This window comes from Chlamydotis macqueenii, chromosome 3 (assembly GCF_036417535.1).
Source record: "Chlamydotis macqueenii isolate bChlMac1 chromosome 3, bChlMac1.mat, whole genome shotgun sequence".
NCBI lineage: Eukaryota > Metazoa > Chordata > Aves > Otidiformes > Otididae > Chlamydotis > Chlamydotis macqueenii.
The window spans coordinates 44,716,745-44,735,241 of NC_141558.1; the positions used below are offsets into that span (position 1 = coordinate 44,716,745).

General features: G+C 38.4%; 1 protein-coding gene across 2 annotated transcripts; it reads right to left on the bottom strand.

The window, feature by feature from the left end:
* Positions 1 to 200: 200 nt before the first annotated feature.
* CCNC (cyclin C) lies at positions 201 to 18,192 on the bottom strand. Of its 2 annotated transcripts, XM_086743878.1 has the most exons (12): positions 18,088 to 18,192; positions 17,633 to 17,739; positions 13,817 to 13,901; positions 13,506 to 13,575; positions 11,948 to 11,999; positions 8,769 to 8,824; positions 7,508 to 7,543; positions 5,772 to 5,863; positions 5,085 to 5,152; positions 4,725 to 4,804; positions 2,658 to 2,776; positions 201 to 1,964 (listed from the first exon to the last, which is right to left on the bottom strand). In XM_086743878.1, exons 1-12 carry the CDS (start codon positions 18,117 to 18,119, stop codon positions 1,910 to 1,912), a joined length of 852 nt encoding a protein of 283 aa, XP_086600004.1. In that variant the 5' UTR covers positions 18,120 to 18,192; the 3' UTR covers positions 201 to 1,909. The 2 variants fall into 2 exon arrangements, with proteins under 2 accessions (XP_086600004.1, XP_086600005.1); XM_086743879.1 differs by lacking the exon at positions 13,817 to 13,901 and having other exon boundaries at positions 18,088 to 18,111.
* Positions 18,193 to 18,497: the final 305 nt, after the last annotated feature.

The following is an 18,497-nucleotide window of genomic DNA, read 5'->3' on the forward strand; positions in this document are numbered from 1 at the left end:
TAGGTCACTTAAATGATTTAGGTGTGAAGTAAAGTTTGCAAAGGCAAGAAAACTTTTAATCACTCCAGCCAGAATTCTTCATTAATAACGTGAAATCCCTAAATTCAAAACATTAGCTTTCTCAGCAGATTATCTGGTATATGTGAGAAGACTGATGTTTACATGAAGAACAGTTCCTGTTTAAGAACTCCACACAGTGGTCAAGTTGCATTGATTTATTTCTAGTCCCCAAGTCCACATTACAAATAGCACATTTTAGACTTAAAGAAACAAAGGCAAATAGCCAAATTCCACTTCATCAATCAAGTGTCTATAAAAGGTATGGATCAAATGGCCACAAAAGTAGCAAAGACCAAAACATATATATGTTCTATCTTACCAAAGTGGTTTGGGCTTGTTTACCTCATGTTTTACGAAAATAACCTGAACAGAAACAAATGTTAGTAGCCTCATAGGCTACATACAAACACACTTGAGTTATATTTCACGAATGACCAGCCAGTTACAAAGACAGGTATTTGCAAAAATAAGAGGTTTTTTTAAGGGGCCAGTTTTTTGAACCAAAATGTATTATAGAGCAAAGGTTTTCAAGAATTTCCCTCCAACATTTCAGACAAGTGAAATGTGATGCTTTATGAAAAAAAGAAAAAACAGAACAATATTATTGCATTTTATTTTATCATTCAGTTTTTATACTAGGGCAAGTCGGCATTATCTTCAAAATGAAGTTGTACAGAACTTAATTAGAAACAAAGTCAACTAAAAATCAAGAAGTTTGGTTTAGGCCAATTCCTGACTTCAGTGGGGTATCTGCCTGAGTAAGGAACACAGGATATGGCCTTCTGTTTGAAGGAATCTCATTTTCTCCAGCACACAGTTAACCAAGGAATCCCATTTCAGTTATTCTAAAGAGTTGCTCCTAACATCACAATTAAAATTAGCCAGTATGAAACTCACCAAAAGCTTGATCCTCTTAAATAAACTCTCTAATGAACCACATAGATTCACACTAACAGTGAAGGCAGACTAACAGTGTCTATCTTTTGTTAAAAAAAAAAAAAAAAATCATAAAAATAGCAATCATATCCAGATTTGTACTTGATTGTGAAATAGTCCAATTGTATATACAGTATGTTTACTTGCAAAAAAAAAAATCATAGTATGTTGGGTTTTTTTAATTCCTAACACTTGAAATGTTTAAGAAAACTGCAGAATCACTATACATATTGCACTTCTCTGGTAAGCTGGGCTACTACACTTCATGGTAAAAACATCCAAGTACATCTACTGAGTAAAACAGCATTTTTCTAATCCAAAAAAAGGAACTGAATTTCTTTCCTGCAGCTTTCATTAAAACTGTAACAATATTCTTTGCAGGCTTTTCTAGGCTTTGTTTCTGAAGGATTGCTGTGTTACTTGTTAGAGAATCTGTTATTTTTTTAAATCAATAAAATGCAAGGTAATGAATAGATTTAACATACAGTGCACTATCTTCCTTCAGTCACAAACAAAATGAAGATGACACAAGTCATTAATACAGTTACACTTAGGCTTCAGGTTACTGTTGCTTTAAAAATAGTTCACTTCAATGGCAAGTTACAATTTTCTCAAAGCAAAGAAACCCAATAATGAACTATTCGTTTTGAGTGGATAGTGTTAATCTTTTGCAGCTTGGTTAAACGTTTGACTCCTTACACTGAAAAATCTTAATACATTTGCTCCAGCGTCAGAGAAAATGATGCAGTTTTAGAGAAAAAGCTTTCAAAATGCTTGACACAAACAAGCTATTTATTCTTCAAGTTCTTTGTCAAAGATGTTACTAAAACCTTCCGTCCATTTCATGAACATAGGAAAGATCCTAGGATGTCTTGGGTCAAAGTGGTCCATAAAGAAATTCTTTGGAATGTCTTCAAGATTGGTTATAACTAGAGTTCTGGCTACCGTTTGGACCCTGTTCTCCTTCACTGTTTGGAAGAAAAAAAACAAAACAAAACAAAACAAAACAAAACACGTGTCTTCAAAAAGAAGCATCATATTACATTTTTGTCTTTCTTGTTTTTGTTAAATTAAAAAATATAGTATTCTCAAGGTAGTAAAAACCTTTTGAAGGGAAATACTTCAACATATACACAAATAGGTTAAGATATTCTGTTCAGTTTCATAAAAAAATGCAAAAGTTATTCTCAGCATGCATAAATAACTTCAGTGTATTTATTTGAGTAATAATTTCAATATAGCCCCGTGCGGCTGCCTGCTGAATCTACTTCTGAAGTCAACATTTGAAAGTTCACATTACATAAGCATGTGCACAGGAATTTGCATGTGCAGATTCCCAACAGCGATATTTAATCACAGTAATTAAATACGACATCAAGCAGGCCCAGCTCCAGCGAACCTGTCCCAGCCATAAAGCCTCACACCATGGTTCCTTACGTTTTCTAAGCTGTATTGATCACACCCTAATCACATTAACGCTCTCCATAAAACAATTAATGTTCTGCTTCTCACTAGCTCTTGAACAATTGGACTGGCTGTTTGTAACAGAAAGGTCTGCACTGTAAAAACACACGCTGTACCTCAAAGTAAACATCTACTCATTCTTAAGATAGCAATCCATTTTTTTGCCATATGAAAGGTGTATTAAGAAAGTACAGTACCTGTTTGGAGGTGGTTTTGGTTTAGGCATTTTACTAAGAATAGTAGCCATCTCCTTCCTCTCATCAAAGTTCTTCCACTGCTCATACAGCTTCAGAATAACCCTGATTATTTCTAAAATCTGATTAGAAAAAAAAATAGATCATGAAGTCAGACACAATAACAATTTTATCTTTGTTACAGTCAGTTTAAGTGTGTAATTAATTAAACATGCCCTGAACTGAAATTAAGCTGTGTAATTTTCATAATATAAACACAGCCGTCTCATATTTAATCTGATCTGGCAATCAACCATTTCTATAATTAGTTTTATTTATTTAACTGTGAATGGAAGCCTGAACAGAATACTTCCCCTCTCATTCAACTGTATATATACACCACTTCTCTGCCCCTGCAAGCTTTTTATTTACTTATTTGCAACTACTGTCACAGCTTATAACTGTGCTACCGGGAAAATACAGACACCTGGCAGCATGACTGAAGCTGGATGACCATGGATTACCAATACAATAACTGATGATTATCAATGTTCTATACACATCAGAGGCACAGTGTAGGAAAAACCACAAAACATTACTCTGAATTCCTTCCTTCCAAGAAATAGAGCCAAAGAGTGCCTAAATATCTTATATTCTTCTCATTATTATTATTATATTCTTATATACACATAGTAAGAGTTGTTGAACTTTTATATTCTGTTTCTGGAAGCACTAAGCATTCTCTACCAGTTTGGACATTTTCTATCTACTGCACCTCAACTACCTTAACTTCCTATTAAATTTCTAGTGCAATATTCCATATAAAAGGTGGATAATGTTTGGTTCATAATTTGTTTCATCATTCTCTAACTTAATAAAGAAGACTTTTGTTTTTAATACATGGACTTTGCTTAAGTGCTAGAACAATATTTATCCTTCAAACAAGTCATAGTTGGCTAAGAGGTCCATGGCGTTAATGTAAAAAAAAAAAAAAATAAAATAAAATAAATCTTAGATTGTATCACTGACATGAGAACCAGGACATTTAAACATTCAAACACGTTCAGTAGCAAGCTTATGGTAACCTTATCTGTCAGATATAGGTTGATTCTCCTCTGCAGCCAATTTGTTATCACCCTGCTTTTGCATGCGTGACAGCATAATTCACAGAGCTCTTCATGCAGCATAGCTTAAATTTGAAGACAAATCCTGTAGTACAATTACAATGCCAGGATATAATCAGTGGGATAAAGGGCAATACCGGGGGCACGGAGGGCAATGGTACGTCTCATCCGTAATAGCTGTTCAATTCTGGACACTCCATTTCAAAACAGTTAGACTGAAACATGTAAGTAGAGTGAAACAGTGTGGTAAGGGCTGTGAGTGCTAGTTTGGCTTGCTTACTGGAGCTAAACAAAGGTTAAAGACGTCAGCCTAAAAAGTAAAAGGAACTAGTTAAGCTGGAGAACATTAATGGTGTGAGAACAACTACACCTTAGAACCTGATAAATTTACAAAGGGGATTATTTGACATGGCATTTGCAATAGTAGGGAACTCATCTGAATTATCTTGGTGTCCCCCTGTTCAACACTGACTGAAGTCACAGTCCTGGTCATCCTGAAAGTGTCAAGAATGTTTTACACTCTGCTACACTACATATATTTATAGGGAGAAAATGAGAACATTATGTAGGCACAAAGCTGGAAGGCAAATCAGAAAAATCACATGCACTAGAATTTAAAAGTCAAACGCATGCTGGCAATCTTGAATTACGAAAAAGACTGGGAATTCTTTTTCTGGCAAAAAAAAAAAAAAAAAGCATATTTCTATCCGATAAACAGCAACACCAGCAACCAACACTTTGCCGTTATGCAATGGTTCTGTCTTGACTTTCAGAGCAGGGTGATAATCAAATGACCTGACATTGTCTCCCTCCCTGAGAGATCTACCTAATTTCAGCAGTGCCTATCATATGATCACTGAATTAAGTTCAAATCAGTACCGCAGTCATGTAAGACAGTAGTTTTATAACCATGACTACCATTTCTGGTCAGTCTGTAACCAGGTGGCAAGAATTAAAACCAGAGTACCTTTTCCATATCAACAGATAGCTCAGCAAACCATTGCCTTGCATCCTTCTGCTGGACAACACAGGCCACGTGTAGGCAAGCTGCAAAGATCAGGTGACATGGATACTGATCAAAGATCCACTCTTAATACAGTTAGAAACATTCTTTTTTTTTTTAATAAACACTATACAGTTCAACAGAAAAAAAATCAGGATTAATTATCTGATTTTTCTTCAAGATTTTTTAAGTTGCAAGGCTACACTGTCAGTACTGTATGAAACAAACTGAAGCACTTTATGAGTGCACTCTAAGGAATGTTTGTTGATGGGCAGAGAATACATCAATTTAAACGTGACAAGAGAGATTACTTGTGTTACTTACCTAGAGCTATCATGAAAGGAGGGTACAGCAGACAAAGATCGGTTCTATACGTGTCATTCACTATCCTCCTGTGCAAAAAAGAACTTGTAACTATCATCCCATTCACCTTTAGACTACATGATTTCAAAACTTGCTGTCAGTTTATAAATATTTTGTCAATTTCCCAGATGGCAGAAGCTGCGAGGCTGCAGGGCAAAACAGCAAGGGAAGAGAGCTCTTCCCTTGTCAAAATCAACTAAAGCCTTTTGTTTTTTTCCCTTGTAGTAAAAGCAGAAGTTTATTTGGAAGCACTGTATTATAGCATCATAAATGTCATTCTGCAGAGAGCATTAACACACACCATAAAATAATTATCCCTGTTTCACAAGTAAGTAAGGGCAAGCATAAAGGTAGTACTTTTACTGTTTTTCTGTATTTGAGAAACAGTTCAAGAATGAGAGTTCTGCTAACACTCATAACACAAAACATTCGTAACCTAAAAATCAGATCACTGCAAAGTAAAATCCTTACAGAGTTAAAGACAGAAAAAGCTAAGTCAGGGACATATACCTGCACAGGTTACTAGGGCACCCTTTGTGTTCAAATATGGCTAAGCCTGCTTTTGCTTAACCACCTTTGAAGCGTAACTGTTAAACACTTGCTTTCTTGCTGAAAGGAGGCACTATTGTTAATCATCGTCTTCATTACCATGCGAGAGGTAGCAGCATGTCTTCTTGGCCCATATCTTGCACATATTGGAGCAGAGGTCTATAAGGATGATAAACTATCAAACAGCAGTCCTAGGAAAAATGTAAACGGGATAAAAGTCAAGATTACAATGCAGAATGTGTTGTCAATTCAGACTAAAAACATTTGGTTTACAAGTCAATTACCGATTATTTTTTTAAAGTAGCATTCTGACACCTAACCCTGCTCTAATGAGGGCAGTGCTCTCTCTAGAATACCATTACATAGCATGGTTGCCAGCCTGTCAATGTCCTTCCCCTAAGAGACAGAGAAAGCCACATCTGCAGCACACTGAAACCTCATTTGCTTACAAACCCGTAATTCCCACTTGGAAACACAAAACACTGCCAGAAAACAGTCTGTCACTAAATACCATACATGGAAAACATGCCAAAATAATTGACACTGGTTTGGAAAGAAAGAAATTTAAAAAAAAAAAGAAAAAAAAAGAAAAAAAATCCACTGGTCTCTCTTTTTCAGGCCCAAGTTGGTGTAAACAAGAAGGAATAACCCTCTCACTGAAAGCAGCCAAATGTATGGATAGTATAGGGAAAAGCCCCATTAAGTTATATATGCTGAACACTGAAGTGACACACAATTATTACACATATTATATATTGCATGCGTACTGGAAGTTAATCCCCAAAATGTAGCTTCTTGTAGATGCAGTTACCGGTGATAAAACTCCTGTGTACAAAACAAGAGTTTCTGCCACGTATAGCAGAGGTATCAAGGACTAAATCTAAACAGAATATCTAAAAAAAGGGGGGTTATAACAACTGTAGGCACAAACAAAAACTTTGATCCGACCTCCTGTGTCCTGTTCCCAAAACATACCCTTTCTCAGTTGCTGCCTAACTCACTAGGCTTCTCCCTGGTTTCTCTGTCCTTTTCTTTGCACTTGAGCAGAACTGCCCTCGTACAGAAAGCTCAGTGCTTAACCTATCCAAGTCCAACCAATATGCAGAAATTAGGCATCACTTTACCAAAGCCCCCTAAGAACCTTGGGCTGCATCCTTTCAGTTGCCCTAGAAAACATAGCAAGGGGATAGCAACCCTTACAAAAAGTAGGTACAGCACCTTTCTTTGAAAGCGCCTGGAAGAAAATGTCACGCTGCGCTCCTTTCATCCAACAGCCTAATAGCTACAGCACCTTCTCAGAAAATGAGAGGCCCTAAATTCAGCTTCTTCCTCACAGGATTCAAACTCACATCTCACTTCCTAAAAGATTACTCCAATTATCAGGTTATAGACTAGGCTGAGTGAGATACTACCCACACCTTCTGCTGAAGCTGGATCATTGTATAGCTCTAGATTCTTCAGGCAAGAAGGTGGCAGCATAGAAAGAATACATTTCTATGCCCTTGACCAGCCAAGGTCTGGGGAAATAAGGACGCTGACATCCTGGTCTCTGCATCAGGACTTAAGAGGAACCTCTCTTTTAAACACAGAAGCAGTTCTGGAAACAGAACTTGAGCTTTACCCTTGCCAACAGTGCTCTAACCACTAGGATGCAGAGCTATACGCACTCCTACTGTCCTCACCGCTCCCGCAGTCTGCCCTCTTTCTGTTGAGCAGTGCAGCTTCAATGCAAGCAAAAAATTCAACATTTGAAATATTTTTAATCAGTAAAAAGTAAACTCAAGCAACAGTAAAAAAAAAAAGAAAAAAGAAAACCGCCAAAAAGTCCCACCTACCATTAATTCTAAGAGATAGAATTCACATTCTAGTATCTGCAAAGAATGAAAATCACAGTTAAACAGCAGCATGTTTCAGACAGCAGAAAGCATTAGCTGGGATCCAGTTTAACATTATGAATGCACAGGAATTCTCAACACATATTTCCAACAGTCCTAAATGTATTCCATATGAAACTACAAAACAAAACAAAAATCAAACTATTATTAGTCATTGCGGTACCATCATTATAACTTAACTCCAGTCTTAATAACAATTCATTTAAACATTTTGGATCAAGTTTACTATTAAAGACTACTTCATTGGCAGTACACATTTGATTTGTTTCAACACCTGGCAGCAGAAAATTGTTCCTACTCTATAAATACTTAACAGCAATACAGAAGTCCTTTTGCAGAATTAGAGCCTCTTCAGCAGGCCACTAACATGGCCAATAGCCTCTTAATGTATTTTCAGATTTAATTTCATATGAAATAGTCCAATTGTAGCAATTAAATGAGCTCTCATTTTCCATACAGTGATGTATTACTGATATCAAGGAAAAGCCTGGACTGCTTTTGCTGTAGGAAAGCAGTTCTCCAAAATATATTTCCATCTGTCTTTATCCGTAAAATAACAGTGCAGTTTTATTGCAAGGTCTTAGATATTTTATATTCTGACACATCATTTGGCTTTCTAGATTGGGTGGAAAGCAAAACAACAAAAACGTAGTATTTGTCACTCAGTCTGAAAATATTTAGATGAATTTTAACTTTCAAAATCCCACAGCACAGGTCAAAACTAGTTCCAAGAAAAACTGTACAAAATTTCTCAGCATTGTGACTGAGAACACCTTGAAAACCACTGGTAAATCAAAATTTTAAATAATAAATAAAAATTATTTTTCAAAAGCCTTTACATTTTACAGGCAAAAATAAAACTGCTTCCCTGGGGCAATGTATTTGTAAAGAAGAATAGTAAAAAAAAAAAAAAAAAAAAGCTAAATCTCTTTTATTATCATACTATATTAAAATTACTATTTCAGTCACATCACTTCTCTTTATAGCATTCCTGTCAACAATTTAAGGAAAGGAGGTTATGTAAGATTTATTACTTTTAAAAGTAACTTTCCCAATAATCTATCCAAAAGTAATTATGAGCAACCTCTCATGGGAGTATGAGAATATTTCTTTCCTAAAATTTAAAAGACAGAATTTCCTGCTAAAAATTATTAGTCTTTTAATTTATTTGATCATGTTATAATTCGAGCAGCATACTTACATGGTTCATCCTATAAGGAAATTCCTTCGGAAAGGCATACGAAAACCTAGTTTTCACTACAGTAAAGAGAAATCAGTATGTTAAAAATGATGTAATTAATACTTCTACTTCTTTCCCTTTCTATTAATTAATCTGTATATAGCCCTTCAAATCCATTTGGCAGCACAACTGCTTGCAGTACAAAAGGTTTGTATTTGAAAGAAAAAAGTTAAGTTATAAGATCTTGAAAAGGAAAGAGAAATACATCTGAAACCCAGATTTGCACAGGTAATCAGCCGGACACTTGTCTGTTGCTTTGGACACTATTAAATCTTCTGGTTAACTACCAACTAGCTTACGAGCACCTAACTTTCCACAAGTTATCATTCACAGAGTTATCTATCTACTGATGTCACTCCAAATCTGGTGATCTCATAGAACAGTCTGGGCCGGAAGGGACCTTTAAAGGTCATCTAGTCCAACCCCCCTGCAAGGAGCAGGGACATCTTCAATCAGACCAGGTTGCTCAGAGCCCCATCCAACCTGGCCTTGAATGTTTCCTGGGATGAAGCATCTACCACTTCTTGGAAACCTGTTCCACCAGCCTCACTGTAAAAAAATTTTTATTTATGTCCAGTCTGTATCTACCTCCCTCTATTTTAAAACCATTACTTCTTCTTCTACCACAACAGGCCCTGCTTGAAACGGCATCAGGATCTCAGTTCCAACACTAGATCCAAATGGCATTTTCACATAGGATTTTTCACATAGGCTTGATCATTCAACATGCAAGATTTTAAACCATGTAATGAAGTCTTAGAAAAGCAAGATCGAGGGCAGAGTGAGGGAGCTTAGCTAATGGATCTTACACATCTATGATGTAAAGATTTTGCATATGTAAAAAACAGGCTCAAATTCAAAGCAAGAAGTCAATTCACCACACTGCAGATAAATGTCCCACACACTGGATTATCAGACATTTCAAGGAGGCGTCTCTCTCAAGGAGAGAAACACAAGTACTTCCTTAGGCATATGATACGATTCAAGACAGTTCCCTCCAAGAGAATGTTTAAATATATCCTCAGTTTTCTAATTTATAATGATCCGTGATTTAGATAGCTAATTATCCTCACGCACTTTACCAAGGAAAAAAGGTACAAATAGTGCACCATTAAGAATTATGTTAAGTTGCAGAAACAGAGTGATCTCCTATTAGAATGCTGAGCAAAGGAAAACTTAGAGTACACTCAGGGATGTAGATTTGAGATTTGTAGAAGTGAAATATTTTTTAAAAATCTATTTTCAGTCCCTGTCCTCCAAGGAAAACAGGTAACATTTAACATCCCAGAACTGGACAATATTCCTTATATTAATGACAGACAGTATATGACAAATTGATACTACTTCCAGAAAGTCAGTATGCCATTCACTTAGATGAAAAGATAGTGTTCTCTGGACTAAAGACTTCAACATTTAGACCTATGGTGGACTTTGCCAGAGAATTTGCTGTAGAACAATGAGACTAGGCTAGTGGCTGGAATTTTTAATTATTTCAAGAAAGAGAAGAATAAACAAATCGGGTTTCTCAAGAAGCATGCAAACTGAAGAGATACATAGTAAAAAAAAAATAAACCACTTGGAGGAGGAAGATAGGGAAACAAAACATTTTTCCCCACAAAGCAAGCTGCAGACACAACCATATGGAGCTGTCCTTTTAGTGAGCTGTGGAAGCAGACCAAAAAGCTTTTGAAGAGTTTGCCAGAAACCAGTCTGAGATTGTCTTCCGTACAAAGGAAGCATGTGTCACTAACTTTGTGTTTCTACCTAACTAAAAGCAAACAAACCTTTTCAACCAACCACTATTACGCTAGTCACACCTTTTGTTAGCTTTCTTTTACTTGTCTTGCCTCATCTTTTTTCACCTTTTGTATGAAGGCCTCCAAAAAAATTACTGTGTGCTACTGAAGCAACTCTGGTAAAGGTAGACCAGGTAGACTAAAATATACCAATGCTAAGAGAAAGCCTGTTGCTTTTTGTCCCTGCCTCCATGAAATGCAGAGTACTTATCAGGGCAGGTAGGGCTTCTAGGTCTGAAAGAAGAACTGTGGGAGAAATCTTCTGTGGGATTCTGAGACCTGGGATTTTCAGGAACAGCATAGCCGAGGACTAGAAGTCTAAATAAAATCAGCTCCTCCATATTTACCAATATCCATCTAACTTTCTCACTCATGGATCAAAACTGACACAGAGGTCTGTGCTTTGAGATGCCGCTGCTGTGAAAATAGCAACTCTTACTGCTAAATTCAGTACTGGTCTTGGTCACGCTGGCACTAAAGATGCATTTCAGTTCCTGGTGGTGGAACTGTCATAAGGCCAGCCTCATGGATTGATATACTTACTGCATGCGGAGGCTACAGATGCAGCCAGTCACCTGTCCCCTCAACAGCTAAGAGCTATTTTAAAAGCAATGACCTACATTTTGAAAAGCACAGCCAGGAATTGCCTATTGAGAGCAGCTGGACCTTCTGGGTCAAATTATAGCATTCAGTTAAGGAAGCCATCACTAAGACCTTGAAGGATGAGAGGCATGTTACAGGAACTGGGAAATACAAGGCAAGTGGGAAAGTGAGAGAATTAGGCTACTAGAGTGTGATTTTATTGCATTTATTTGTGAACAATATATAGATTATAAAACGTGTTTTTAGAAATAAACATCATGTGGAAAGACTAATTTTGGGGAAAAAAATGGATTAAAAAAATTAGAAGGTATACAGCCTAACAAAAATTTGAAAACAGGTACTTCCAGGGAGCCATACCTTTTATAAAACAAAGTCCAAAGTTACAAATAAAGCCCTAAGTTTCCAATTCAATCACTGAGTAGTTCAGAAGTCAATTAACTACTTGAGACCATTTATAAACCTCAATAGTTTCATTTTATTACTTTGTTTTTATTTATGCTTGGCATAAGTTCAACTAGAATCAACCAAAACTAATACAGAAAGGACTCTTCTGTTTCCATATTTAGAAATGGAAGTTATTTATCCTAAATGACTTTAACTGGCTCCTAGCAGTCAACATGGAAGCCCCACCATGACTTGATGAAAGGTACCTTTGAAAAACAAGCAAACAAAAAACTGGAAATGCCTGATCTCCCTATAGAGATATCTAACTACAGTATAATTAAAATTACCAATACTTACATACAGAAGTAGCAGCAGAAATCAACCTTGTATTTGAAACAACACCAAATTCCTGAAGAAAAAGAATGGTAAACGAGGTGAACCACCTGAAATACCATACACTCACACTGTTATAAAATTAAAATAATGGCTTCTTACTAAACTAGGCTTCTCTATGCAGTATTTGGGTTTTTCCCCCCACCCCTTTTTCTTTCCTTTTTTTCCCCTCCGGTTAAGCTGAACAGGGTAAACCCTTAGGTGAAGAGTTTTTTTCATTGATTAGTTACTTTGTTGTCTGAGTTGTGAGGAATAGTAAACATTCATGAAAGGTACTAAAGCCACAAAATCTCAGTTGGCTAACACTCTACGTATACAATAGACAAGAGGTATGTTGTTTTTCCTTAACCTACTTGGAGAGAAAACTGCCTTTAGAAACCTGTCATTAACTACTCTTTTTATTAAGTTTCCATGAAGCCTTAGCTCCTTTGCTAAGCCAGTCAGCAAGCTGAAAATTTTCTGTATACAGTGTTCTTTCAAAGAAGTACATAGCTGAATCATTACTGCTATAGCTGCCCTCTAAGTTGCAGAAGCTTTCGCCTAAGGAAGACTGCACAAACTTCTTGTATTTGTTCTAAAATATAAGGTACATGTGTATATATACACTCTATATCTGCACTTTCTTAAAGGCTCATTTAACAGCCTGATAAAAAAATATTCTCTCCAACACTTTGTGTCTTTCTCCTTTCCTTCATCTCTTCCTAACACTGGAAGGTATCACAGTATTTGTACAGACAACAGTATCACATGTAGACATTGGTTTAGTAGGACTGCTTCTGCCATCTACTAGGTATTTGAGTTCCTCCTGTAAAATTCATTAGTGCTAACATATCACAGATTGGCCAATTTCACTTTTTTTCCATTATGCAGACACTTCTCAAACAGCTGAAAAACTTCTTGCATTACAGAGGACTAAAAGCAGCGCCCAGCTGATGCTAACTCTTGGCCACATTCAAATGGACTCCTAATGGTGGAGCCATGGAGCCTTCTCTCCGCTACCATTCAGAAACTTACAGCTGCTTACGGTAATTTCTCAACGACAGCATATGAGCTACAGCATATTTTTAATTCAAGTAATGAAAGTGTGGTAAACTCTGAGGATCCCTCACTATATGAAAGGGAAAAGGATAATTAGGAAAAAATTCAAATTATGTTTTAAAGTTTGAGTAAACATAAATAAGGAAAAAGACACCAGAAAGGAGACATTGCACAATTTAAGATATATTGTATGTAGATATGTAAACACTGTATCACAGTGAAAGTCATTTAACATACTCTTTCCAGTTTTCAGAGGCCCTTCAGGGTTAGTAATTCAGACAGAACTGTGACAGATCAAATAGTAAATAACAAGTTTGAAGGCCTTATCTGTCTCCTTTTCTTAAATTGTTACAGAAATCCACACAAAAATAGAAAGTTTCAACCCCCAAAGCATGAAGAACGACAAAAAATTTAAAAGTCCTAAACTTTTTCTCTCTCTCATACATCACATAATTTTACATTAAAAAATTGTAATACTTCATACCTCTACTTTGGATGCCAAAAACACACACGTAGGAGCCATTAATACTGGATCTATACTTTTTAGGGAATATCTGAAATGTTATAACAAAATTATAATATGTTGTTTCATACACGTAGAATGATTAATCTATTAAGAGCACCACACTTCCTTTTGAAAAAGCAAAGCTTAAGTTAACTTTATTAGCATAAAAGCTTTACACCATCCAGAAAACAAAAGTGGCACTTTTTAATACAGAACTGCATTTTAAAAGGGCTACCAAAATGTGCCTAGCAAATGTTTTATTCTTGTACCATCATAGTAAACAGTCCTACCTGGCATAGAATCTCTTGAAGTAGACTGTAGCAGTGGCAATAACTTGTTGTCTTAATTTAAGATGTTCACCTAAAGCCTGGATAACTTAAAAAAAAATGAACAAAAGCTTGAGTTGAGTTTTTACAACAATTTGACACCAAATAGCAAAGGATCTCAAAACATGACTAGTGCTGGGGATCATAAGGAGCAGCAGCACAGTCTTCTCCATCAGCTCAGATATGTCGCTCTGGTGAGACAACATGTTGCTGTAAACCTACAGACCTGGAGGTGAAAAAGAAGCACTGCATCCTGAACCTTGTGGACACCCTTAAAAAGGGAAAGGTAACTTGACTTTGCTGTGTACAAAGAGAGTATGGCCTTTAAGAAGATGACAACACAAATCTCAGAAGGGTAAAGGTTGGGTATTCCATTTTAGAGTAAAACAAATCCAAATATTTAAGTCTATGGCTTTTCAGAGCCATGCAAAATGGATGTTTTTTTTTAAAACAACTAAAGCTGCCAACACAAACATGGTCATTAAATTTGGCAGAGGCAGCAGGTGTTTAAAAAATGACATATTTAGTCTAGGGAGAGGGGGTGGGAGACCAGAGGATACAGTCAGCTGCTCCATCATGGTGGTCCTCTGCCAGTTGGACAAGAAACAACCCTGGTGTCATCTGTGCAGGTAGCTCTTGTTTGGCCTCCCAGGCAAAGGAAAGGTGCCAAGCTAATCAGATGCATCAAGCTGGGATTAAGAGCAGGGGTCAGATATAGAGAATGGCAGAGGGAAACATAAGGTTGTTACTTGTTATTTTTCCCATACTTCTTCACGGCCATTATTCTGAGCAAGCCTCGGCTGTGTTCAGACTCCCTCTTCTTTTTTTCCTCCCTCACCAGAAACGTCCAAAACAGCAATTTAAAATAGACTTACATATGTATTTTAAATATGTACAGCAAGATCAAGACAGCGACCACTGATGGGAAAAGCAAACAATTCCGTTATCAGCCATCGCTAAATTCTTAGTCTCTACTTAAGCACTCAAGTCCAGATATTTTCCCCCATGCACTTATCCCGTATCCCTTGGGAACAGTCAGGGTATACCCTACTCTCACTTTTAATGAACACCACAGCAATTTAAAACATGCAAATATCAAAGACATTGTTGGCTAAAAAAAAGGGCTGAAGGTAGCAGAAAAGGAGAAAACCACCCTGAACAGCACTGATGATTAGCAACCTATTATTTTTTTTCCACAGGAAAAGGTCGCTAATTTATCACCGACTATGATCACCCAAAGCAACATTAAGTCCCTGTCCGTGTCATATCACTCTTTTCTTAAAAGCAAGAATGCCAAATTGAGACTAGCTTGCCAGTGACAGTAGGACAAGCAATACTGCCAGAAAGCAAGTTAAGTCTAGTATGCAATGCCTGTAGAAATATTAAAATATTTATCAGCATATCTTGGGAGGCTTGAAAGGAATGTTCCCTTTGATTTGACCATGGGGCTATAAAGCTGTCTTACTATTAGGGCATCAGAAAAATCTAAATATTAAGCTAAACAGAATTCTCCAAATATGTTTCTCACTCCCGTGGGATTTTCAGGAACAGCTAGGCCATCTGCTGTCACAGAACTATCAAGTGTGGTTTAGGGAAAAAAAAATGGACAGGAGCCTAGAGAGATTTAATGAAATGGAAGCTTGTATATGCTGGGAAAAAGTCCAATACTTGTAATGAATTTTTTAAATATTTTTTTAAACCTATGGGATTATTTATTCCCTTATGTCTACAAAATAAGTGGTTTCAGTGTTGTTGGCTTTTTAAATAAAAAATGTTTTAAATCTCAATGTCTTGAGTAGCCTGTAACACAAACAGTACAGCTTCTGCTCTAAAACAGAAAGGGAAATCAATTAATGAGCTTTTCGACCAAAAAGTCTTAATAAGACTTGGTGATCCAAAGAGAGAAATCAACATCAATTTCCTCTATCAAACTGTTTTAGAAGATTACAGTTTTCCTTCTCTACAATGTTAACATTCTGAGTAGTTGTGCACACAATCAGTTGGTGATCTACTGAACTTGTTTGCCAATGAGGACGTAGCAGGAAACTGCCTCTCTCCAGGTAATTTTCTGGTTGCTTTAGGGAACAACCACCTCCTGCACAGACAATGCTGAATGTGAGAAGCCGTGGCTGAGACTCACACCCCTACCCAAGTAACGCAGGAGGTGGGAGAGAAGAGAGGGAGGCTCTATAAACCCAAAGCAGGGTCCCTATTCCGAGGCAGGTGACAATACAACACATACCAAGAGCTTGAACACGGCAAGCCCTGCCAGAGCTCTCACCAGTACAGAGCAGCCCTTGACTGTCCTCCCCACAAAGGTGCCTCTCTTTGCTACAGAAGGGATGAAAGCCCAGCACCACTCTCTCCTCCAGGGTAAGCTGTGCTCGTATGCGCACAAGGGAGATCCTGGCAGAGCCGTTCTCCAGCTGCCGCAGGTCACACACTGTACCTTCAGGGGAGGCAAGGAGTGCCAAGGAAAAGGAGCCCGAGAACCACAAACTGAAACCACCTTATCTACTTTGTAAATCTTTGTTTAGTCAAGAAAATACTGAAGTTAAACATTTAAAAAAGCATATTTCATAATTCAAACTAACACTAGTGAAAATTAGCATAGAAATACAGTTTTAGAAATATTAGTACCCTATTTTTTCTTTTTGCATTATGAAGCTACAACACTTTGTTTCAACCTCAAGGAATTTCAGGAACTGATAAAACAGGTAAATCATTGCTAGCTTGATTTCCTGGTGCTGTATAAGCAGTAACACAGATGGATCTACAGCAATCAGATTTGCAGCATGCACAATTATTATAAAAATAGCTAAGCTAAGAGAGAAGCTGGGATAAGTATCCTTCACAGCTATAATTCCAACACTGACATAAGATCTTCCAGTGGCCTTGGGAAAGTCACTTAACTTCTGTCTCAAGTATGTCTGGGGAGATAGCTGAAAAAAATAAGCACTCTGTACTTTAAAGGACTGCTGTGAAAAAATATTTAAAGAGCTGTCTGCAAACAAATTACTACTTAGCAATATCCTTTGCTTAGGGAGATTTTTTTTTTAAATGCTGAACAATTGCACAGAAAAGAGTGTAAGTGCCTGCGTAATCTGATACATTCCAATGCGGCCATTCATACAGTTAAATGCTTTGCAGGATCAAGTAAGTCTTAGATAACTTCATGACAAGCCCCAAACTCTTTGGGAGAACACGCTGCCTGCCAACAGCTCTCAGAAACTTGCAGGCACTTTGAGAGCCACTCAGTACTGGGGAATCAGTCACAAGGCATAACAACACAGGCTGTGGTGAGAGTTTCAAATGACTTAACATAAATAACAAGTTTCTAAGCTTTGCTGTTTAATAGGATGGCACACACCAGCTAAAATACTTACCACAGCCTAAGAGCACACCAAAAGCCCAGTTTGCATATTAATGCTTGACACTGAGCCTTTCATATGCTAGCTTAACAGCTTCTGCTTTCTTCTCCCCCTTTTACATTTTTGGAAGAAACTCTTGAAAATAAGAAAATGTACTACGTTTTGTCCCATCATAAGTTAAAACATCACATACGGAGCTAATTTGCTTAAAAGTTCTTCTAAAATTGTGTTAATACAACTAACGAATGACAATGTTATTGACATTCCAGTTCTTTGCTAAAATAAGTTTCGAAAGTGTATGTAACATCACAATGAAAACATCACGTTCTCTAAGCAATTAAAACTTGCATTTGGACACGGCAGATACTGTATAGATTTCATGGTAGAAATACAAATAAAACAGTTTTACCATTAGTAAAAAATATCTGTAGTTTCCAATATTCCTCTTCAGTGAGAAATTTCAAGTCTTTCTGGCGTTCCTTCAACAGGTCTTGTTTATCCAAAATCCATTGTAAACTAAAGGAAGGGAAAATAATTTCAGCAACTCCTTGTCAACATTACCGCACAGACTAAGGCTCGGGGCCTAAGGGCCAGTGACCTTTCACCACACCACACATAATCTCCTCAAGCAAGCGTTCTCCAGCCCGGCTCCCGCCACGGCTCCGCGGTGAGCAGGCCCCGCCGCCCCCGGGAGACGCAGCCCAAAGCCGCGGTGCTCCCCTCTCCCCCGCCGGGCCTCCCGACAGAGTCGCGTCCCGCACCCCCGGCCCGGCCCTGGCCCCGGCCCCGGCCCCGGCCCGGCAATGAATGGACAAAGCGCGACGGCGGCCCGCAGCCCCCTCGCCCCGCGGCGGCGGCACCCACTAGTGCGAGCTCTGCCAAAAGTTCCCGGCCATGGAGAGGAGGAGAGGACAGGGGAGGACGCGCCCGGGCCCGCGATACCCCGGCCCCGCCGCGCCGGCCCCGCCACCCCCGCGCCGGCAGCAGGAAGGAGGAGGCGGCCGCCACCGCCCCCCCCCCGCCTCAGCGCCCGCCGCCGCCGCCGCCGGCCGGCAACACATGGCACTGGAAACCGTTCCCCCGCGCGCGGGTTCCGCCCGCCTCCGGCACGCCGAGCCCCGGCTGGCCCGGAGGCCACCAGCGGTGCGGTGGCAATGGCGCTGGTGCTGGGTGCTGACAGCCCTCACACGGCCTGCCGGGCCCCCGGAGGGCAGCGGTGGGGGCGAGGTGCGAAGGCACCGGTGCACATGGCAAGCGCTGTGTGGCAGGAGCCA